The 23,503-nt window shown below is 42.6% G+C and overlaps 1 protein-coding gene across 3 annotated transcripts in view; it reads left to right on the top strand.

Moving 5' to 3' along the window:
• TEC (tec protein tyrosine kinase) overlaps window positions 1–23,503 on the top strand; it is a 49,509-nt gene that overhangs the window by 3,838 nt on the left and 22,168 nt on the right. The window contains exons 1-2 of one of the 3 annotated variants that reach the window (XM_033159754.1): window positions 3,135–3,343; window positions 14,328–14,510. In XM_033159754.1, the coding sequence (XP_033015645.1) occupies window positions 3,293–3,343; window positions 14,328–14,510 (234 nt within the window). In that variant the 5' untranslated portion in view covers window positions 3,135–3,292. Of the gene's footprint in view, window positions 1–3,134; window positions 3,344–12,062; window positions 12,355–14,327; window positions 14,511–23,503 lie in introns of those variants that run through there. The other 2 variants (XM_033159755.1, XM_033159756.1) reach the window with 2 other exon arrangements.

The following is a 23,503-nucleotide window of genomic DNA, read 5'->3' as shown; positions in this document are numbered from 1 at the left end:
TTCTAAATCTCCCTAACAGAAAAGGTTGAAAGTCTGGGAGTTGTTTTTGCTTTTGTTCCAACCCTGCTTTATGGTAAGTTGGTTGCCAGAGCAGCTAAAATGCTTTCTTTCTGCTCTGTTTGTTGCAATGCCTTGACCTTTCTTGAGCAGAGAGGAACTTGCACTACTAATCTATGCTTTCTTAACTTCCAAGCAATGCACTCTGTATGGGGCCATTCTTGAAAACAACTCAGAGGTTTTAGCTAGTGCAAAATGTTGCCACACATCTCCTTACATATAGGGAACAGCACAGTCATATACAGTCATATAGAGCTCTCTCCCCTGAGATATATTATCAGCTTCTCAGTGCTTCTTTTCTATATAATGTTTGGTGGAAGCCGCCCAGAGTGGCTGGGGAGACCCAGCCAGATGGGCGGGGTACAAATAAATAAATAAATAATAATAATAATAATAATAATAATAATAATAATAATATATGGGTACTCTCATTTTGATTCAAGAAAATTACCATTTTATAGTTCAAATTGGGAAAAATAAAGACAGTAAATGGACAAAAGTACAAAGATTCACAGAATGTTTAGGGGTATGCGTCCCCCTAGAAAAAGAGCACTGAGATTCCTCCTTGGTAGTGTTTAGGTGGGCTCTAAAAACATGTGTTTTTAGGTTTTATTTTAATGAGATAGTTTTATAAGCAGTAGACTTAGTAGTCCTAGCTGGCTGTGATATATTGATCTGAAATGTTTTAACTGCAGTCAATCGGAAGCCATGTCTTGGTTTCTTAATGTTTTGGAAGTTGAATGGACTTCTGAAACAGATTCAGTTTGGCTTCCAAGGTACGACTGTATTGCTTCATTGTGGTAACACCCCTAACTAAGAAATATTAAAATTGCCAATAAAAATAACTAAAAAATTTAAAAATAATTAAAACGAACAGTAAAAGAAATTAAAATGCATCAGCATTTATGTATCTGTATATGGCTTGGCTAAACAAAAATGTTTTAAGCAGGCACCTTATTCTGGGGTTTTAATTTTGTGTTTTTCTTAGTTTTTGAGCTTTCAAAGGAGCACCATGCTTGGACTTGTGCATGATTAATATGCTGCTATCATTTGTTGATGTATTATTGTCTTGCCTATCCAAAAAAAATAAAAAATAAATCCAAGCAGGATATGTTGAATATTAGCACAAAACGTAACCAACATACCCAACTATACTCTAAGCTTGGAATGAAAGATTTGGCTGGTTATTAATTTACAATCCATATGTACCGGTAGTTTGTTGACTGGTTTGTTTCTACATTCCTTCCCTTTCTGTCTTTCTCATTCTTTCTCCTTTAACTCATCTCTTTGATTTTCGATTATTTGCATCTCTCTGGACCATCCCTTCTTCCATCTCCTTGTTCCTATTTCCACCACCACCCTGGCACCTATCTATTGATTCATTTAAATTATATGCTTCTCTTCCTTTAAAAAGTTTGAGGTAAGCTAAGGTAACAGTAAGCTGAAATCAATACAGTACACCAAAACAGCATAATACACAAAGATACAATGCAGCCACTGAAAGAATTAGGCAATGGAAACAATTCTTATTGTTTTCATTATGCAGCAAGTTTAAAACAACCGTGATGCGGTACAGGAAATGAGAACCGTTCATGGGCATCCTAAACAGGTAGCTTTTAACAACCGTTAAAGAGGGAGCAAGATGAACTTCATTAATGGAGGGGATCCTAACTTTTGGTGTTTGCAGCTAATGAAGCTAGCCTGGCAAGATGTGAGAGGCAATTTTCAAAGACAAAATTGCCCCCTCCCTCCAATATTTCTTACTTTCGCAATATTTTTATTTTGCTTTTTTAAACAGATCTTCTCAGTAGGGATCCGTAGAAATATAGGTTGTTGTTGTTGTTGTTTTGTGCCCCCTCAGCTCAGCGCCCTGTGTATGGGAATCACCCACACCTCCCTAAATTGGCGCTGTTGGTCTCAACTAAGAATACACATATGGGTCTGTAGAGAAGAACTTAGCAGGCTCAAATGGGAGAAATATCCCATTTAAATATCCCGGTTCCAAGCCATGAAGGACTTTAAAGATCATCACCATTTCTGATATGAACCTGGAAACAAATTGGAACTTGAGCAGTTGTTTCAGTAAGGAAGTCACACATTCCTTATGCTTATTTAAAAAACAATAACATCAATAGGTGTGTACTCTGCATTTGGAACCAGTATCACTATCTGGACACTCTTGAGGGGCAACTTTATGGAGAGTACACAACAGCAGTCCAGATGTGATATTACAAGGGTGTGTGTGTCACCTAGCCAGATTTGCAGTCCCCAGAAATAAGCGTACTTGGTACATTGACTGCAGTTAAGCAAAGGCTCCCTTGGTCACAGCTGACACCTGGGCATTTAGGGACAATGCTAAGTCTAGAAGAACCTCACATTCCTTTCTATGATGTCTTAGATCATGGGTTCTTCCACCTTTTTTTCTCTCTAGGGCCTTTGATTTGCATCACCTTCTTAGGATCTGGACAGTCGATGGCAACTGGAGATCTGACTGCTTACACTACTCCCCTGTAGCATTAGAACATCTCAGCCAATCACTTCTTACAACCATCTAAAAAAAAACAAACCTTAGCATATTATAGTGGAGATGGCATTCTATAAACCTTTTGTTCTTGGCCAGTTTTTCCAAAGATAGGCTTTTTTGTGTTAATCATGAACTAAATAAAGACGTATGAATTGGGGGTGGGGAGGGGAACGCTGCACAAAATAATTTTAAATTGGCGTATATTTTGCATGTTGTGGATTTAGACTTCCGAAATTTCACTTCAGCATATGGAGGTTAAAATGCTGCTGTTTGTAACAATCTAAATACAACATTTTATATGTTCCTATTTAAGGGATTAGAAAATAGTTAGATGCTGAGCCATCACATGCAATTTTCATATGGGCGCTCAGATAGCTAAACCACTGGTGTCCGTCTTGAGAAGTGCTTCCTCCCTCCACTGCATGCTACTTCCTCTTTCTCATAGTCACAGGGTATGCTGGTGGTTTCCCCCCTCCTCCTCTGTGGTTTTTTTCTCTCACTCCCTGTTTTTTCCTGATTGTCTTTCATCTTAGTCTCAGTTCCCTTGAGGCTTGGTCCTCTTTGTCCATGTGCTTCGTCTGTTGGTCACTTTATGGAGTGAGCTGAAGAAGAATAATTTCATGAGACCGATTTCCTGCTAGAGAGAGCGATTCTGTTCCATATAGTTTCCTGCAGTGGGCACAGAATTGCCCCTCCATTTGTGCAGCTGCCATGACGTGCTGGATCAGAGACCAGTGGAAGAGAAAAAGGGCAGGCAAAAAGGTGGGTGAGGCAGCAGTGGCATTGCAATAGTGATTTTTTAAATCTGCCCCGTACAATTACTGTGCATTCCTATAATCGTTTTATGCTCTTTTCTCTCTGTCTTTCAATAACAAAAGCTTGGCCAGATCATCATGGCCAAGCTAGACATGCTGGAGCCATCATTTGTGTGTCGACTTACAGTATAAAGTGGGGCAAGGGCTCAGGTCTGGATACACACCATAAGCTTAAAGTAAATCTGTCCCCCCAAATAATCCTGAAACTGTAATTTATCCCCCAAAGCTACAGTTCCCAGCACCCTTAACCAACAGTTCTCTCAGGATTCTTACAGCGTTTGTATGATCTATATATGTAACTTAATGACATACTTAAAACAGTTAAACAAGGGCAGGGACACTGAGCTCTCTTGTGTGCACAAATTACTTAATACGCCTGTCAGTCCATTTCGCCAATCATGTTTCCGTCTTCCTTGGCTCTGATACATGTGAGCTAGGAATTCAGAACTGTGGCTGGACTAACTGAGGGGAGGTTAAATGCAGAAGGGGGGGGAGGTTTAGTGACTTTCTCCAACTTTTACTGTTAAAAATAAAACATAGGCACTGCTTTATTTGCGTGTAGGAGAGATACGCGGATGAAAAGAACAAGGGGTTTGTCGCTGTCATGTCCGCTTTGATCCTGAAACTCCTGCACGTATCTGACTTTTGGTAAAACGAATTCCTATATTTTCCAACATAATGTCACTGAAATCAGGGACATATAATGGCTAAATTACAGGCATAAGCAAACTCCAGCCCTCCAGATGTTTGGGACTACAATCCCCATCATCCCTGACCACTGGTCCTGTTAGCTAGGGATGATGGGAATTATAGTCCCAAACATCTGGAGGGCCGGAGTTTGCCTACACCTGGGCTTAAACATGTAAGAATGGAGTGTTGTCTAATTTTGAATATATTGCATTAGTAAACTTTAAAGCTAATGGTTGGATCCAAAGTAAGTAGGCCAGATTTGGGTTAGTGGACCTACGTGCAAACTTTATGAGTTTCCCCCCCTTTTCTTTATTCTAGAAATACCCAATATCTCTTGAAATTGCATGCCCATATACTATATACTATATTCTGCATGTGCTATGAACACTTCCTCTATTTGCAGACAAATTTAGTGTTCCATAAAGTGTGACGAGACTTTGCGTGGGTGGTTGCTCTATTAAGTTTATTTTCAAGCAATATATAGTTGCACGTGCTTGGCACAGCTGCCTCCATAAAGCAAAAAATACCACCATTTCAGTCACCTCGGAATAACGTATCACTCTACAGAAGCTCATTTGGGGAGACAATGATGAAAACAAGTCAAAAGATCTTGTAAAATGGCTGCCTTAATCTTATCCAGCACCTACATACTGTGGTAGACAGCATTCTCTGAATAACTCAGATTAAAATCTCCTGGTTAATTTAACCCAGAGGAATTGATGATGCAGTTTTCACAGAAGACTCTAGTCTTTTCCTTTCTCCTTCTTCTGGTCTTAGCTGGTTGTGGAAGATTTAGCATAAATAACTTTTATTGGTAGGTAGCATAAGCTGTTGCCAGTACTGTAATTTATCTTAGATTTTGATACTATTAGAGGTTTGCACAGAGGAACCTGGTGCTTGCAAATGCCATATATGGGAGAAAAGTTAAGCAGATTTTATGATATGGCATTGCCTCACCCTGCAATAGGATTCTAATCAGTGTGTGAAATGTCACATGCCACCTTCTGAGTTGCAGTGAGACTAGAATGTAACTTCTTTTAACAACACAATAAATTTGTGTTGCAGTTATTCTGGAGAAGTTCCAGATCTGCCATAAGCCCCATTGGTTTCATTTGGAAAGGTAAGCAGGCACCTGCTTGAAGCCTTTGGAACTTAAGGAACAGCTTCAATGAACATAGAGGGACTTACTTCCATGTAAACATGCATGGAATGTGAAAGTTCTTTTTATATTTTACTACATCATATCCTGACAGAATGGAAAACTGGGACCCAGAACCTCAGGGTCTGAGGAGAGCTATCCAGGACTGCAAACCCTCCAAGTGTCCCAATTTTCCAGGGACAGTTCTGGAATTACAGAAGCCATCCTGGTTTCTGATCTGATCCTGGAATGTCCTAGTTTTCTTTTTCCCTTTCCCCCAATACAATTAAAGGTGGTGGAGAGATCAGAACCCGCCCCCCAATCCTTATTGGAAACAGGAGCCTTTGCTGTGTGTAGGTGCAAAAACAGAGCCCTGTTTATCCTGAAAATAAAATACCAGCACTAAATGAAGCTGGCATACGAAGCCCTTTTTATTTTTAAAGGAAAATGTAACAAATCCACTTTAAATCCTTTAATTGCAATGCTTCAGCAGCCAGCATTTCCTACCCTTTCCCCTCACTCAAGGCTGATTACAGATAAAATTTTATTTCATCCCATTTATCTGTTGAAGGTGTTGTACACGATCCCTTCCCTCACATTTTTTTCTTTACAACAATCCTGTGATGTAGGTTGGGCTGAGAGGTTGTAATTGGCTCAAGGTGACAGATGTACAGTATATGTGTATATGACGGGTGTGGATGTGGATGTGGGAGAAGCTTCCTGATGTAGAATAGAATATTCCTATTTTCATCCGAGAAAAGTTGGAGAGTATGGGACTGCATGTGTTCAGGAATAATAGTTAAGACAGGAGCAGTGTGCTTCCAAAATCCAGTACGTATCAACAAAGGCCAGGTAATGCAAGAAGTGCTGAATACTGTAACATATATAAGTTATGCAAATTAAACACGCTGTGCATAATTACTTAACTTTTGCATAATCAGTTTTGATGGTAAAGGACAAAGAGCTATGAGGAAAACTAACCACACCTTTAGTCTTTAGACACACTTTCAAGCATCTGTTTTGCAACATTTGCTCTTTCTAAAAAAAGAGATGCAAGATCCTTAGGAAGTCAGATTTTGCAACCAATTCCACATTACAGTTTTCATTTGCTGTGGTTGCTTCTGCAGAATTGTTAGCATGTAGGCAGCCTTAGAAATAGGGATGGCCAACATCAGCTTCTGTAACATTTATTTATTTCATAAAGTTTATATGCCTCTGGATTGTAAAAAAAACCAAACAAACAAGCAAATCCAACTACCTCAAAGTGGTTTATGAAAGATAAAACTAAAATAAAACTTACTGTTCCACTTCAAGTTGGGGTGGGGGCAGGATCACACCACCTGGGATGATGCCACCAGACATATTAACCTATGGGACAGGGCTGCCCTGCCTAGAAGACAGACCTCACATTTCTCAGACCTACATCCCCACCCGGCAATCAGTGTAGTGTTGGATCTGTTGGGATTACTATAAATTGCTTGTCTGTCTGTGCTCAATTTGTAGTATTTACACATTAGGAATCTAAGAAGTGTACCTGTGTATGTGTGTGTTTATTCAGGAGTGTGTGGTAATAAGTAATTGAAAGGCAGATTGGCCCAGTTTGCGCATAATGCTAAACCATGGCTTAGTGTGAACATGCAAGCATACATGCCCCCTGGAAGGCAGATCACATTTGCCGTCCTTCCCTGGTCCTGCTGATGCCATGCTACTGGTGTCTAAGCTATGATTTTGCTTAGTAGGAGTCACCTGAACTTGAGTTTGTCCTTGGTTTACAGCTTGTGGTTTGTCTGTAGCAAGAGGAACAATGACCTCATGTTCAGATGACATGCTGCTAAGCCCCAGGTAGAAAGCAGCAGTAGGATTAGGGGAGGAACTCAGTGGCCACCGTCACCTCTCTGGGAATCAGCACACTTGCATGTTTGTGTGCTAAGCCATGGTTTGGCTTTGCATAATGTGTGAACTGAGTTACTGACTCCCAGCTCAGTTAAACCAGCATAATTAACCATAAATATTTTGTGTTTAAATATGAACATCCATGCATACAGGTATTGCATATTCCTATGTAAAGACATAGACTCATCAAGCCCATTATTCATCTTGTAGGCAAAATAATTCATTTTAGGATGCAGCTTGAAGTTCGGAAATTAGAAATGTACCTGAAAATGCTTATTTATCATTTTGTCATTCTTTAAAACAGAATAGCATCTGCAAGACAAAGGAGAGCTTCAGAGTCTTATTTCCTTTTGTTAAAAGCAGAGGAATGTGTTCTGATCTGACTTCTTCTTTTTAGTGTCCCATAATGCATTCACATTTTTCCTTTTGATATGTTTTTTTTTCCTGTTTCCACTTCATATGACAGTGTTTGCTAGAAATATATTTAAATGACCTTTTTCGGCAGCAGGAGGAGAGTGCAAAACACTGGTGGAAGTGTGTTCAGCACTAAAGGTCACATTAGAAGTATATCAGGAATTGGAGGGAAATAGATATTGAGCCCATTTTTTCACCCATGCAATTATATATTTAGCATAATTTGTATAATACACCAACATTATTATCTGTGTAACTTCCACCAAAAGTTGTTTTCCAATGCCCCAGAAATCAGCAGTCATAACTATGATTTATACTTCCCTTTTATATGCAGTGAAAAGTTGGTTTCTGTACAAGTTGCACAATATTTGAACACCTTGGTTTGTCCAAAGACCACTGAACATAGCAAATTCTATGCTGATGGCCATTTTTTGTAACCAAAACCCACCATTTTTTCCTTACCCATTCTCAGTATAGTTCAGTAATTTGCTCAGCTTGGCAGTGTTTCTGTCCCTAAGGCATGGGGGTGGGGGGCATTGGTGTCATGTCTTTCTTTCCCATCAGTTAGCAGAAGCAGCAAAAATTATGCAGATCAGTAAATAAATTGCAGAAGGCATTATGCAAAACTAGGGAAGCCATTCATCGGTGCCAGAATTGCATCATTCATGCTGGCTATAGGAACATGGGAAGCTTCCTTATAACTGAGTCAATCCATTGGACCACCTTGCTCAGTACTGAGCACACTGACTACACAGATTTCAGGCAGGAAATATTCTGAGTCCTACCTGGAGATGCTGAAGATTGAACCAAGGGCCCTCTGCATGCAAAGCAGATGCTCTACCACTGAGCTATGGCAGCATCCATCTTTTGTTGCTAAATGTGGCACACTATTGCAGAGTTTTGCTTCTATGCAGAGAACACAGCAGCAATGTTAAACTAATTTTAAGCTAGTTCATTCAGAAGAATCTTTATTTGGCATCAGCCACTAGCCAAAGCAATAAAATAAAATGAAATGTACTGAAGGTAGAGGTAAAAACTTAACTATACAAAATACATTTTGGAGGTGTACATCAATAATCAAATAATGGATCTTATTCTAATTGCCCCCACTAAAAACTTTGCAGTTTTTGCTGTCACCTGATCATCATGATCTGCTAAAAGAAAGGACACAGTAGCAATGGTTGAGCGACCCGGCATGGACAATAATATAGGGGAAATAACCTCACTCCTCAAATCTTTGTAAAGAGTGCAAGCCAGAAGCACATGTGGCACTGACTCAATACTGCCATCTCCGCATGGACATAACTGTTTTTTTCCAGTGGAATTTTTTGAAATTGGCCCTCAAGTACAACCGAGGGCAGTACATTTAATCTTGCGAAAGTGAAAGTGCACCTGTATTTTGGAATTGTTAAATTTTGCAAATAAGGTGTCAAAATGTCACTCTGTCATGGGCAGGATGATGAGGTCAACCAAATAGCAGAATCTTTGGAAAACTTACCAGACTGGTCAATAACCTTATTTCAGTGTTTTTCAACCACTGTTCCGCGGCACACTAGTGTGCCGCGAGATGTTGCCTGGTGTGCCGTGGGAAAAATTGAAAAATTACTTTATATATAGTCAATATAGGCACAGAGTTAAATTTTTTAACATTTTCTAATGGTGGTGTGCCTCGTGATTTTTTTCATGAAACAAGTGTGCCTTTGCCCAAAAAAGGTTGAAAAACACTGCCTTATTTCACAGTTTAAAAATAATAAAGCACCAGGCTTTATTAATTGAAATCTAACATTGACTGGTGGGCCTCCCTGCTGGCAGTAATACTCTCATTTATTTATTCATCCGTGTTATTTCCTGAAGTTTGGGCCACAGCAGTAGTCAAAAAGGGCTAGTTATATAGACCAATTAGCTTGCTACCTGTAATTAGCAAATTATATGCAAAGTATCTTTACAATGACCTACTTGATTGGATAACTGATGAAGCTATTCTTGCCGAAGAGCAAGCAGGATTTCGACATGGCAGACCCACTATAGACCATTGCTTTGTACTAGCTACTTCATCTGTTTTTGGCTTCCTTCAGCTGGTTTGTTTGCAGTATAAACATACCTCTTGGAAGGGGATGTTTTGATTTTAGACATTTTTGTTGTAGTTTTGGACACCACAAAGAGTCGTTTTGTATTTAACGTCTTCTTAAGGAGAAAGAGAAACATTGTTTTCTGTAGGACTAATCTTATAACAGTATATTGTATATATATATATTTCTATCGTTGTCTGTGTTCTTATCCCTACAGATATACGAGATTTATGTTAAGAATTAAATATATGCTTGAACCGTGATTACAGACATCTTCATAGAATCACAGGAGGCAACACATGAGTCATCAAACTTTTCGCCCAAGCTGGGGCTTGAACCCACAACCCTGAGATTAAGAGTCCTATTCTCTACCGACTTAGCTATTCCAGCTATCAACATCCTTTCCTCAACTTTACAATAAGCCTAATAATTTCTAACTTGCAATGGCTGCATCCTTCAAATCAGTCTAATTAAACCTGTGATCAGCAGCAATTTTTCCTGAAGTGCCGCTTTGAAAAGGGAGCAAAGGTGGTGGAGTTTTGCTACTTTATGTTGATGACTGAGATTTTGCTATCTAATGCCTTTCCATGGGTCAGATCTGGTGCAGAGTCCTCTGTTTGCGACTTCAAGATGAAACCTGATTGCAAGTGAGCAAAGGTGCCTTTGCCTGTTTGTTTGATAGTGGTTGTAGCTGCTGAAAGACACCGAATTTGATGCTGAGCTGGACTGATTTCTGTGTAATAATTGGTACATGAATTGTAAAGTTCTTCTGTGTTCACAAGCAAGTCTGTTTGATTTTTCTATCATTTCTTTCACCACAGTTCATAGATTGCCGTAAGTGAGAGACAAAAAGGCCCATGTTTTAATAGGACCTGAACTGATTTTGCCATTGACTCATCCTGTACAGCTCAGCTTATTCAGCAGCCCAGTGTTAAAATTTCCTGTGTGGAAAATGAGTGTCCTAAGATAATTTTTGAGGCTTTTAGATGTGCAGATGAGAATGTTTAGGTTCATGTACACATAACTTACTTTTATATTACTATAAGGGTAAGGAAAGGAAGGGGTAGAAGGGAGTGCATTGGTATTATCTCATTTTGAGAGACTGTGGGTTGTATCCAATGAAGTCACTCTTGTTCGCACATGGACTTCTGCAACAGAACTTCCCCTCCCTCTCGCCCCTCTTCCACATGCCTCCAGATCTGTTCTGGGGTTTTCCCCTACCTTCCAGAGCAGATTTTTTTTTTGGGGGGGGGGAGAAAAAAGAAAGAAAGGGTAAATTCCATTAGACAAGTGGAAGCCCTTGCACATAAGGAATGATTTCATTGCATACAATAGGGGCAGATTTTTGGTCTTTCAAATTTTAGCGGCACCCTGTGAGAGGCCAAAATTCAGTGCTCCTCACATCTCGCTTCCTTTCTGCTCAGCTCACTATGACATAGTTGCAACACCCTGCAGCGCCCCCTAGGCTCAGCACCCAGTGTGGTGAAACCGGTCACGCTGCCCTAAATCGACCTCTGGACACAACCCTATATAAATCACTTTAGTAAATCCAACTTACTTAAATTTGGCAAGCATAGATCTGTGCTGGCCCTTTCTCTTGTTCCAAGGCGGCTGCTGTCGTTTTCCCAGGAGTTCAAGTAGCCTGATGTTTACTGATAAGTATAAAGTGCACACCTCACTAAGCCCAGATGAACCATTATGAGGATATTCAGTACAGTCGTACCTTGGAAGTCGAACGGAATCTGTTCCAGAAGTCCGTTCGACTTCCAAAGTGTTTGAAAACCAAAGCATGGCTTCCGACTGGCGGCAGGAAGCTCCTGCAGCCAGTTGGAAGCCCTGTTGCACATTCGGCTTCCAAAAGAATGTTTGAAAACTGGAACAGTCACTTCCGGGTTTCGATCGTTTGGGAGCCAAAACGTTCGAGAACTAGGCTCTTCGAAAACCAAAGTATGACTGTATTCAGAATATCTTGGGCTGCAGGCTTTCAGTTTTCTTTCTGTTGTATTTTGATACGCACATTGGCACACTCAAATAATAATAATAATAATAATAATAATAATAATAATTTATTTGTAGTGTACCCCGCCCATCTGGCTGGGTCCCCCCAGCCACTCTGGGCGGCCTCCAACAGATATTAAAATACATTTAAAATCACAGGTTAAAAACTTCCCTAAACAGGGCTGCCTTCAGGTATTTTCTGAATGTCAGATAGTTATTTATCTCTTTGACCTCTGGTGGGAGGGTGTTCCACAGGGTGGGCGCCACTACCAAGAAGGCCCTCTGCCTGGTTCCCTGTAACTTTGCTTCCCGCAGTGAGGGAACCGCCAAAAAAGGAATGTATGTGTATAAGTCTGATGCTTCACTATTACATTTTCACCTGTAGAACTTGCACCAGATATGTGTTCATACTATGTTGCTTTTACAACCAAAATGAAAGTTAAGAGGCATAAATATCCCAGCAGCCAGAGAAGCTGAACATCTGAAACTCTCTCTGACGTCTCTAGTTGTGGTTGTAAGTCCTTAGTATCTCATCTAGTCCGACTGGCCAAGCAAGGGCTGGTGGAGCTGGGAATTAAGGAAATTCGGGGCGGACCGCACTCTGAAACTCCCACAGCTATTGCAAATGAGATGAGCCATTTGCCTCTCAGTTTCTATAGGACGTTATTAAAATGTACTGCTGCTGTGTGAGGAGAGCTTTTCAGCAGGGAGCTACACTAAAAGCAGAAATATTAAGACTGGACTCTGTCTATGCGGGTAAGTTTGGCTGCACTGGGTAATCTAAGAAGTAAAAATGTTGTAAATGTTCAGCTCCTTTGACATCAAAAGTTGCAATGGAAGTTGTGGCACTGATTTGATATAAGAATTTGATTGCCAAGGTTTATTACTTACCCATTACCTCAATATTTTGCACTTTAACAGTGGCCAGACAGGATGCTCAGGTGGTTTCATATATACAGTACTGGTAGGTCATGAGACTGATGCCCATTTCCTATCGTCAAAGTGTGAAGTATAGTGGTTAGAAGAGTACTGCTTCTGGATATATTGTGGGTTTGATCGTCATGGTAAACCATTGCTGTTAAAGCCATCCAAGTATAATCATAACCTTTTAAGGTTATGAATAATCAGAATAATCAGCCATCTTACTGTCATGTGGAAATAAGTTCCATAGGCAAATGCTATATTTGGAAAAGAATTTCTTGTTTTGTTTGGGTGGTGTTCAGCTAATTTTTCTTCAGAGTAGATCCATTGAAATTAAACAAGAATGTTTTAAATTTTGGAAAATATGTAAAAAAATTGTTTTGTGTTGTTTTGTTTTTTGGAATTTTTTTGTAAAAAAAATATTCTTTTTCTTTCCTTCTTTTTTCTTTCTTCCTTTTCTGTATAGTGTGTCATCTTTTTTGTTGTGTTTATTAAGTGTGTGAATTGTATGAATGTTTTTAAAATAATAAAGTTTATTTTTTTAAAAAATGAAATTAAACATGACTTAAGTTAGGTCCATTTACCCCCAATGAGTATACTCTGAGTAAAACTTAGTTGAATCCTGCACCTTGTATTACATGTGGATGAACCTGAGATTTTTGTATTTACTGTGTGTTGGGGGGATGACGACACCTTTATTTATGCTGTTCTTTTAAGGAAGATGACGATCAGTTCCTCATCCTTGTTTAACTATTTTCCCCCTATGTTATGCAGCACTAGGCAATTCTACCTGAGGAGGCAAATATTGCAGACCATATTGTTTAGCAAAACGTTATAAATATATCATAGACATAATGGAATATAGGCATGTCTAGCCTGTAGGACATATCCCACACCCAAATGTTGATAGAATTAAAACTTTATAAATATATAAAATTTATTTAAACCATACAAATAAGTACAGTAAAAACAGCACGGCACAAGCTCTTTCATTAAATTCTTAGCTTTGCCCTTCATTTTTTAAAAGGCAGACTGATTCATAAAGGGAACTAGGGAAGATTGGTACTGTGTAACAGCATGTCTTCTTTTGAAGAAAGTATGAAACCTCCAAGCAGACTGTGTGTATGGGCTGCATACAAGGGCAAGACACTCAGACATCCAGCACCGTCTATCTTCTGTCAGTTTCTCTTTTAAAGGAAGTTAATGCTGGCTGGGTCTACATGTGCTGCAAAATGAGATGCTAGAATGTTGAGGTAATAGTGTGGAGTGTATCCAGATTAGAGATGAATAATATGAGTTTCAAAATCTCCTCTCTCACACACACATAAAAATGAATCCCAACAAATAATACATTTTTCTGCAATCCCTTTCCTGTCATGACCTCCAGCAGGAAGCTAGCAGATATTAATTTGGGGGCAAAGGTAGGGGGCAGGGAAACAATATTCCATTCTGCCTGTATACACATTTAATATAGAGCTCGTTAAGTCTGTGCTCTCATGTTTTATTCTCTACAATATTAACCTCATCTTGAACACTAAAGCAGCTGAAATGTGCTGTTCTTCATACCCACTGAGTATAGGCCTCCAGTTAGAGGTAACATGCCATTGCAGACCTCTGCTAAGGTAAAAGTTGACCTTTCTGCCTAATGTTTAACTTTTCTAGATTTCTGAGTTACTGTGTCAGAAGAGCAATTTTACTGCATTTTGCATAGTGAACTGATAGACGCATGGCAGTAAATATAAGGCAAACTATGTTACAGAAAAATATGACACCAACATAATTCTTTGCTTTCAACTTCTTTTTAACAGGATTGCATCTTCAATGGCTGGGGAAAGATTGATCAAGTGGCTGAAATGAATATGAACACTATCCTGGAAGAGATTCTGATTAAAAGATCACAACAAAAGAAAAGGACATCTCCTTTAAATTACAAAGAGAGGCTTTTTGTGCTTACAAAATCCATGTTAGCATATTATGAAGGTCGTGCAGAGGTAGGAAACTGGGTTTAAATTGCGTGTTTTTGCCAATTTGTGTATTGAAGGTGGTGATTGTAAGTTTGCTCTGCTGATTTAATATTTATGATGCTGAACTTTGCTACTTGTCATACTGAGTTCATGCAGCTGGTACCGGATGAAAGGATCATAACCTTTATATTAGTAATAATAATAATAATTAATAATAAATTTTATTTATACCCCGCCCTCCCCAGCCAAGACCGGCTCAGGGCGGCTAACATCAGGTATAAAAACAATTGATTAAAATACAACTTAAAAACAGGATTAAAATACAACTTAAAATAGAGCCTCATTTCAGTGGAAGCCCAGATCAAAAACTGTTTGGGGGAAGAAAACGTCAAATCTTCACCAAGGCCAACTATCCAGACTGGTCCTACATAGGCCAGAAAAAAGCCAGGGAAATCCCCAAATAGGGGTTCCATCACAGAAGGAAAAGGAAAGAGGGGGAGGGGATCAGGCAGATTCCAAGCTAAAGGCCTGGCGGAACAACACTGTCTTACAGGCCCTGCGGAAAGAAATCAGATCCTGCAGGGCCCTGGTCTCATGAGACAGAGCATTCCACCAGGCCGGAGCCAGTGTTGAAAAGGCCCTGGCCCTGGTTGAGGCTAATCTTAGGGCCCGGGACCTCTAGAGTGTTGCTATTTATGGACCTTAACGTCCTCCGTGGGGCATACCAGGAGAGGCGGTCCCATAGGTACGAGGGTCCTAGGCCACAAAAAGGCTTTAAAGGTCGAAACCAGCACCTTAAACCTGACCCTGTACTCCACCGGGAGCCAGTGCAGTTGGAAAAGCACTGGGTGAATGTGGTCCCGCGGCGAGGACCCTGTAAGGAGCCTCGCCGCTGCATTCTGCACCCGATGGAGTTTCTGGGACAGCTTCAAGGGCAGCCCCACATAGAGCGAGTTACAGTAATCAAGCCTGGAGGTGACCATTGCATGGATCACTGTGGCCAGATCGGGGCGGGAGGTAAGGGACCAACTTTTTGATAACGGCGGAGATGGAAAAATGCCGCCTTTGCAGTAGCTGCAACCTGCGCCTCCATGGAGAGGGAGGCGTCGAAGGTTACACCCAAACTCTTGACAGAAGGCACTGGCACAAGTTGAGCCCCCACAAGAGATTAGTAGTTTACCTTCTGTGTGCAGGGGCATACCTAGGGGTTAGCCAGGTGCCGCTTGCCAAGGATGCAGGCCCAGCGGGGGCACAAAAAATTGCACCTCTACACTCTGGCTTGGTGTGGCTAGAACTCATACTGCCCACACTTCCGCCCACTCCCTGGGCTGCTACTCCATGGCTCTGGGTGGCCAGGCAAGGTGCACAGGCTCCTCTGGGCACCTTTGTGGAGGAATCCAGTCGTTGGTGTGGGCTGTCACAGCAGCCCTCCATGGCCCCCTCTCCATTTGGTAGAAGTGTGAGTGGAGCACCCAGGGAGGCTGCGCAGCGGAGTAGCAGTCCAGTGAAGGAAGAAAGATGGAGAGAGCAGGGAGAGTTGCAGGAGGAGGAAAAAGGAAGGGAGGAGGCAGAAGGAAAAGCAGCGAGTGGAGGGAGGAAAGCAGGAAGGCTGGCAGATGGACTGATGGAGGAGAAGGGGAGGAGGAACAGACCAGATCTGACCCCAATGACCATGGAGGAAGTCACTGGCACAAAAGGTGACAAAAAGCAAATATTTAAAGTTTCTGGTCCATAGTCTCTCCTGGTTTTGGAGATGCCGATCAGCTTCCTTGCCAAGGCACAAGGGAGCTGAGGTGCGCCTCTATCTGTGTGAGATGAGTTAGGTTGCACTAACAAAGCTGGAAAATGGTTTGCTTGTTGCAAAATCGGCTGCCCTGAACAAAGAACTGAGCATTGAAATTGTAGCAGGCGGGGGGAAATAGGGAAGTGGCATGTTGATTCACTGCATTGTTTTATGGGGGAAAAGACCTAGCTAGAGTTGAATATCATTTTCTTAAAATCATTTTTTTAAAAAAGGGGGCTGTAACATTTATGCATTGTGAAATCACTTTGTATGTGACGTAGAACTTAACTCCAATGACTGCATTACAGGATTGCACCAATGTGAAGTGGTACAGATCAGTTGGTGACATACTTACTGTAAATCCTGCCAGGGTTCGTTGAGAGTAAGCATCCCAAATGGGTAACGTGGTTGGAATCCTAAGGTCAGGAAAAAGCAAGCTAGACGAGGGTAAAGGAAAGCAGTGTAGTCTAAGGCCCAAGAAGGAGAGTATGAAGAAAGAGCAGTAAGCAGCCAAGGTAGTTTAAATAATAAAAACAAAGAAGCAAATGCTACAAATTATAGGATAGTTCCCTCAGGAGGACTGGTGGTCCTTTTAGGAACTGCTGGCACGGGCTCCCTGGTCTGGGCTTATTCACATCTGCCTTCCATCAGGGCACAGAAGGTTAAGGGGAGGCTTTTTATAGCCAACTTTAACAGCACTTGCGGATTGTGGGACTTTAAACGCATCACTGGGTAGTACAGTACAGCCAGCAACTCCTTCAGCAGACGTGGTAAGGCACTGGAGAAAAGCATGTCCTGGCTCAAAACCCACAGAGCCTTACAAACCCTTATTAACGTTTAAATTGTGGGTCGGGCGGTCTGTGTTGCTATAGGAAGAAGAGTGAGAAATGGGTCGTTCCCCCTTCTTCCCATGCCTGCAAGAGGCTTGAACCCTTGTCCCAGGAGGTTTTGTATGCTCTTTACAGGCATGCAAATCCTGCCCATGGAGCTGCTGGGTGCCTTTCTCCTTTCTCCTCCTCTTGTGCTATGCTCCAAAAACAGTGGTTGTGATGGGCATAAGGGGATTCTTAACACTTCCTGTAGGGATGCCTGGGGCCTGGCCGTAGCAGGGTTGCTTTTATTCATTAAAATAGTTTATAGACTACTTCCCACTCAAGGAATCTGAAGCAGTTTACAGAATAAAATTCTAACACTCAAATGTTAAAAACATACAAAATTTAATAATATACATAAAATCAACAGCAAGCAATAAACAACACCAGGGAGATTTTTTGTTGTTGTTCAGTCGTTCAGTCGTGTCCGACTCTTCGTGACCCCATGGACCAGAGCATGCCAGGCACGCCTATCCTTCTCTGCCTCTCGTAGTTTGGCCAAACTCATGTTAGTAGCTTCGAGAACACTGTCCAACCATCTCATCCTCTGTCGTCCCCTTCTCCTTGTGCTCTCCATCTTTCCCAACATCAGGGTCTTTTCCAGGGAGTCTTCTCTTCTCATGAGGTGGCCAAAGTACTGGAGCCTCAACTTCAGGATCTGTCCTTCTAGTGAGCACTCAGGGCTGATTTCTTTGAGAATGGATAGGTTTGATCTTCTTGCAGTCCATGGGACTCTCAAGAGTCTCCTCCAGCACCATAATTCAAAAGCATCAATTCAAAAGCTCCCTGTACCAGGGAGATACAGTGTTTAAAATGGGCCAATAAGCTAGTTGTAAAAAAATGTGTTTTTAACCGTGGATGCCTCATATAGCAGGCAGCAGAACATTCCAAAGAGTGAGCGTTCCACCAGAGCCGTCTTAAGGGGATCTGCCGCCCTGGCGCGGCTATCCCTCCGGCGCCCCCGCCATGCCGCCTCTCCGCCGCCTCCGTCCCGCGCTTGCCGCCCCTTGGGAGGGGGGTGGGCGAGCGGGGGATGAGGGGCGTGGCGCTGGAGCGGCGCGGGGCTCTGCGCGCCCTTCCAGCGCTTCCGGGATGGGAGGCGAGGGCGGCCGGCTCGCGCTCCCGCGCGCAGCCGGGCAGCTTGCGCTCCACGCGCAGCTGGACGGCGCGGCGCGGCTGGGCAGCTCGCGCTGCATCGGGCGGGCGGCCGGCTGCGCGCGGGGCGCGAGCTGCCCGGCTGCGCCGCGCCATCCGGCTGCGCGCGGGAGCGCGAGCCGGCTGCCCTCGCCTCCCGTCCCGGAAGCGCTGGAAGGGCGCGCAGAGCTCCTGTGCTCTGCTGGGCAGCCAGAGGGCGTGGCGTGGCCGGCCAGCTCCCTTGCCGGGAGTCAGAGGGCGCTGCCGGCAGGCGCTGCCAGCGGGGCTGGAGGGCGGAGGCGCCCTCCAGGCCATTGCGCCCTGGTGCGCCGCGCCACCAGCCCCAATGGATGAGACGGCTCTGCGTTCCACAGAGAGGAACGGTTTCTGTGTCATCACCAAGCAACATGTTGTAAAATGTGGCCCCACTAGCAAGGCCTCGTGTGAGGATCTTAACACCCTAGTAGATCTGTATAGCACAAAGGTGATGGTTTATGTACCCTGGTCCCAGGTTTATGACTTCATAGTCAAATCCTTGAAAATCCTTGAAAATGGCCCAGTAGAATGGTTGGCCAGCACAGTGCATGGCTAGGTTGCAGCTTCCAAACCAATCCCAAGGCCAGCCCCATAGAGAGCACATGAGAGTAGTCAAGAAGTGAGATTACCTGTGCTTAGCTGTGCTCTTTGAAAGCTTATTGGAAGCTTGTTATAATTCCACAGCATTTGGAAATGGATTGGATCCCATAAATTTCTGGGACAGATCACCATTATGGGTTCTGCCACCCTTGCAAAGACTGGAATCGCAAGCCTAAACTTCACCAGATAGCGGTCTGACCATGACAATGGGGTAATTTGAACCCCTCCACCTAATATCCAGGACTGCTGCCCTTCAAATGAGGCATGGAATAAGTTGAGAGGATGCTTTTTCCCACTGGCCCAGTGACCACTTGAGACAGCCCCATGGCCATGAATCCCAATCCAGCCCATTCAAGACAGCCTCAGTGTGAACAACAAAGTACCCCAGAACCTATTGATGGCTATACTAGTGGGGCTGATGAACTGGGAGTGTTTTGATGTCACCATGTGAGTGCAGGGGGTATACTGTGGGCATCCCTGACACTGTGAGCTCATTGACCCCTCTCCAGTTGTGTGTGGTATGTGGACATTGGCACTGGTAATCCCTGATTGGTTGGCACTGGCAGTATTTTCAAGTACAAACTAAGGAAGAAACGGGGGAACTACTGAGACTATAAAGTACGACAGAAAAAGCAGGGACAACTGGAATACCTACACAGTATTCTTTGTTTGTGCAGTTATGTTACTGTATGCAGAATGTGTTTCAAAATGGAAAATGATTACTTAGTACTGAAACTGCACAAGGGCATTGATGTAAGCACTTGTACTGAGCAGTGCCTGGTTGGATGGATGCAACCCAAGACCAAGAAACTAAAGCCAAAAATTCACAAGGGATTTCATTTTTCATGGGGTGGGGAGAGCATCTTAAGTTAAATGTGATGAGTATGGTATCTTCCAGATGTCAGAAGTTCTGTATTGGGAGGCTGAGGCCATTTTTAAATTGTGAAGAAAAAGAATTGTTATGTCAACAAAGCAGAGGTGTGCTGGTCCAGATGGACTCTGTGTATTGTTATAATGTGAGAGCCATTTAAACCAGAGGCTTGAAAATGATTTTGCAGATTTTGAAAAGGAAAAGCTGATTTGAGGTATTGAGGGATCACTGCTATGCCGGCTTTCCTGTATGTAAGGATGAGACATGTATAGGATTCTGTTGGCTAAGGCATTTCATAGGTCCTGCTTTTCAGAGGATTTAGTGTAGCTCAATGAAATGCTGGTGTTTGACAGATGCTGTCCCAGTGCAGTAGTCTCAAAGCCGTATGTGTTTTAATCAAAATAATTGGATCCTTCTTTTCTGTCCAAAGATATCCACGGTGGCAGTCATTGTAGTTTTCTTTGAAAGCAATTCAAGCATGAAATCAAGCACTTTCCCCCTTCTCCAGTAGAAATAACTCCCCGGCAGTCAGCACAGTAGATGTAGAGCCTCTGATTTGAAACAGGCTCTCATGCAGTTCTGCGTTTGCAGGCAACAGTAAACCAGACTTTTTGGCCTATCATGGTGTACCAAGAACAAGCAGCATGCTAGTACATGCTGCCCAAACACTCCCGTTTCACACTCCGCTGGTGAAAGTGGGACAAACAAACCTTGATCTGAACCAGTGATTGTGGTTCGTGACTTCCTAACAAGCCATGGTCACTGGCCAACATGAAGCCAGCCGTGGTTTGTTGTTGGCTTCCTGATTTTGTCTTGTTAGGGAGCAATGAACCACAATCTCTGCTTTACATGTCATGGTAAGTCAAGGTTTCCTGGTTTGTTTTGCCTGTTTCCACCAGGGAAGAATTGAAGCTGGAATAGGGCAGCCTGTGGCAGCATGTTGCTCATTCCTGTTAAGCCACAATCAGCCAGAAAATCTGGCTTATCTTAATGTCTGATTGCAGAGTGTGTATACGTAGTCACTTAAAAAATGTCAGCATGTTCAGTGAAGGTTGAGCTAGCTGTCCAATATTTTACTGCCACAAACCTGTTTCTGTTTTGCAAATAGCAATCTGTGCATTTATCTTTCTCATGGTCCTCCTTTGGTCTAGAAAGGGAACTGCTTGGTCTAGGAAAGGAACTGTGAAGATTCTATGATAATTACCTTGGTAAACAACAACAACAACAACAACAACAACAAAAGCAGATGGGGAGAAGACTTTGAAAGGTCTCCATTGCATTAGGGTGTGTGGGCTGGTTCTAGTTACTCAGTAACAAGGAAAGGCACTTTGCACAATGCTCAGACACCCTTTGTTTTCTCAGATTCTTAATTCATTGAAAACAAATGCTGATGCAAAACTAGAAATCCACTGCATAGCTAGGAAAAGAATACAGATGTTGCTGTAATCTTTAACTCCCACAATGAGAGCTGGAGACTAGCAGCGTTTGGAGGGCCACAGATTCCCCATTTCTGTTTTAAATTAGCAACAAAATCATGGTGGATCTTTTTCAGGGAGCTCCCATGTTTCTTAGTAACCAAAACCACAGGCTTCCCAGAGATGAATAGAAAGCTGCTTTTGTAAATTTTGGCCTAGCAGTCAGTGGTGGGACCCGCATTATGGGGGCCCTGAATCTTGAGCTGTTATGGGGGCTCCTTCACAACCAGCCGTGAGGTCTGGGTAACCACCGCTATCTTCTTCAGTGGGGTTGTTCCATGACGGATCACCACATTATTATTTTTTTACGATTAACTACTAGATCTCAGATTTTGATTCAATTTACTGTGTTGGATTATCTCACATCGCAAAGTCACTGATGTGGATAAAAAAAATTCCCATGCCTTACAGTTTTTGAGTTATAGAAGGGGATGAAAATTAGGGAAATGTTGTATATACATGCATGTTGCATCAAAGAATGATGAAATTGTGCCTACTAGACTCCAAAATTTTAAGTAATGTGGACTAAAGTCACTTCTGGAGGCCCTCTAAGATTAGGGGCCCTGAAGCTTCAGCTTCATTACTTTCACAGTAGATCCGCCCCTGCCGGCAGTTAGCAAAAATACTGTAAATGTCAAAGGTAAGATTCAATGGCTTAGCTAAGCTGATGTTTTCATAGTACTGGTGACACAAATCCATTGTAAACACAGCAACATAATTAAGGCAGAGATATAATGGGTTTGTATCTCCAGTGCTGGCAAAAGTGGCTGCTCTGTTCTCACTGTCATCTTCCAGTGTTTTCAAAACAGTGCAAAGCCTTGAAATAACAGTACTGTGCATTGTATCTGTCCACTTTCCTCCCAAGTTCAGCAATGCTTCAGTAAAGCTTAGAGGCTAATAATATCATTAGACATTCCTGTTCCCAGACAGTGAGGTCTAGGGCAGGCATAGGCAAACTCGGCCCTCCAGATGTTTTGGGACTCCCATCATCCCTAGCTAACAGGACCAGTGGTCAGGGATGATGGGAGTTGTAGCTCCAAAACATCTGGAGGGCTGAGTTTGCCTGTGCCTGGTTCAGGGCTTTAGTTTTCATTCAGGTGACAGATCACTAGTATTTAATTGTGTCTTTATAATAACAGTAGGTATATAGTGCACCCATCCCAAAGTGAGACCTGGGTTCCCCCTTCTTCATTCACTAAGCCCCAGGAATGTTGTACCTAAATCCTGGGTGCCAATCCCCTGGACTATAGCAGGGTGCCAAATAACCGGGCCAAAACAACCCTGTAAGGTAGAGCTGTTGCCCCCCTCCACCCCACCCCAACCTGAGCCAGGGGGAACTCGTGTTTCTGGACATCCATGGGATTCATGAAAACAACAGCCAAACAGACAAGCTTTCTGCCTTCTGAGCTCCAAGCCCACAAATTACTTGGTAGCATTGTACCAGTCAAGTACCAGATTTAGAGCTAGATTTATTTCAAGAAGCCACACCAAGATAAACGTAGCAATTTCTTAACGAGATTATAAGCATAGGAACATAGTACCAATAAGAAGGCAATTAAGAAAAAGGCTAATAGTGTAAAAATACAGTTGAGAATTTAAGTACAGTCGTACCTTGGTTCTTGAACGGCTTAGTTGCCAAACAAATTGGCTCCCAAATGCCACAAACCTGAAAGTACGGTAAGTGTTCCGGTTTGCAAATGTTTTTCAGAAGCCGAACATCCGACACGGCTTCCGCTTGAGTGCAGGAAGCTGCTGCAGCCAATTGGAAGCCACGCCTTGGTTTTTGAGCGGTTTTGTTGAGTCAAACGGACTCCTGGAATGGATTAAGTTTGAGAGCCAAGGTACCACTGTACTGTATAAAATGGAAAATAACAAAGCTAGCTTGCCTCACCCTAGCACTAACTGTTAGAGTCACTTAACCAGGAAGCAGCACCCAGGCACATATAGGTGTTGCAATCCACAATACCCATACCAAATGGGGCACCTGATAGAAGATCAGAACCATTTTTATAAGAAAAGGTCTGGATACAAGAGGCAGTTGTTGCTTAGCCCATCAGTACCTAAGAATAATTTCTAGTGCTAGAGGGTGTATGTGCTGGTTCACCACCGAGACATCTGCGTTGATTTCTGCCACAGGGTGGGAAGAAGGAACTGATTAATAGGACTTTCCTCCCCAGTGAGTACTCTGAAACCTGAGCTAAAAGCCATTTTAAAATAGGCATTCTGAATTGGTTTTCCTTTGGCTTGCC

The sequence above is a fragment of the Lacerta agilis genome, chromosome 9 (assembly GCF_009819535.1).
Source record: "Lacerta agilis isolate rLacAgi1 chromosome 9, rLacAgi1.pri, whole genome shotgun sequence".
Lineage (NCBI taxonomy): Eukaryota > Metazoa > Chordata > Lepidosauria > Squamata > Lacertidae > Lacerta > Lacerta agilis.
Note: the sequence above shows the minus strand (reverse complement) of the source record. Positions and strands in the feature narration are given on the sequence as shown.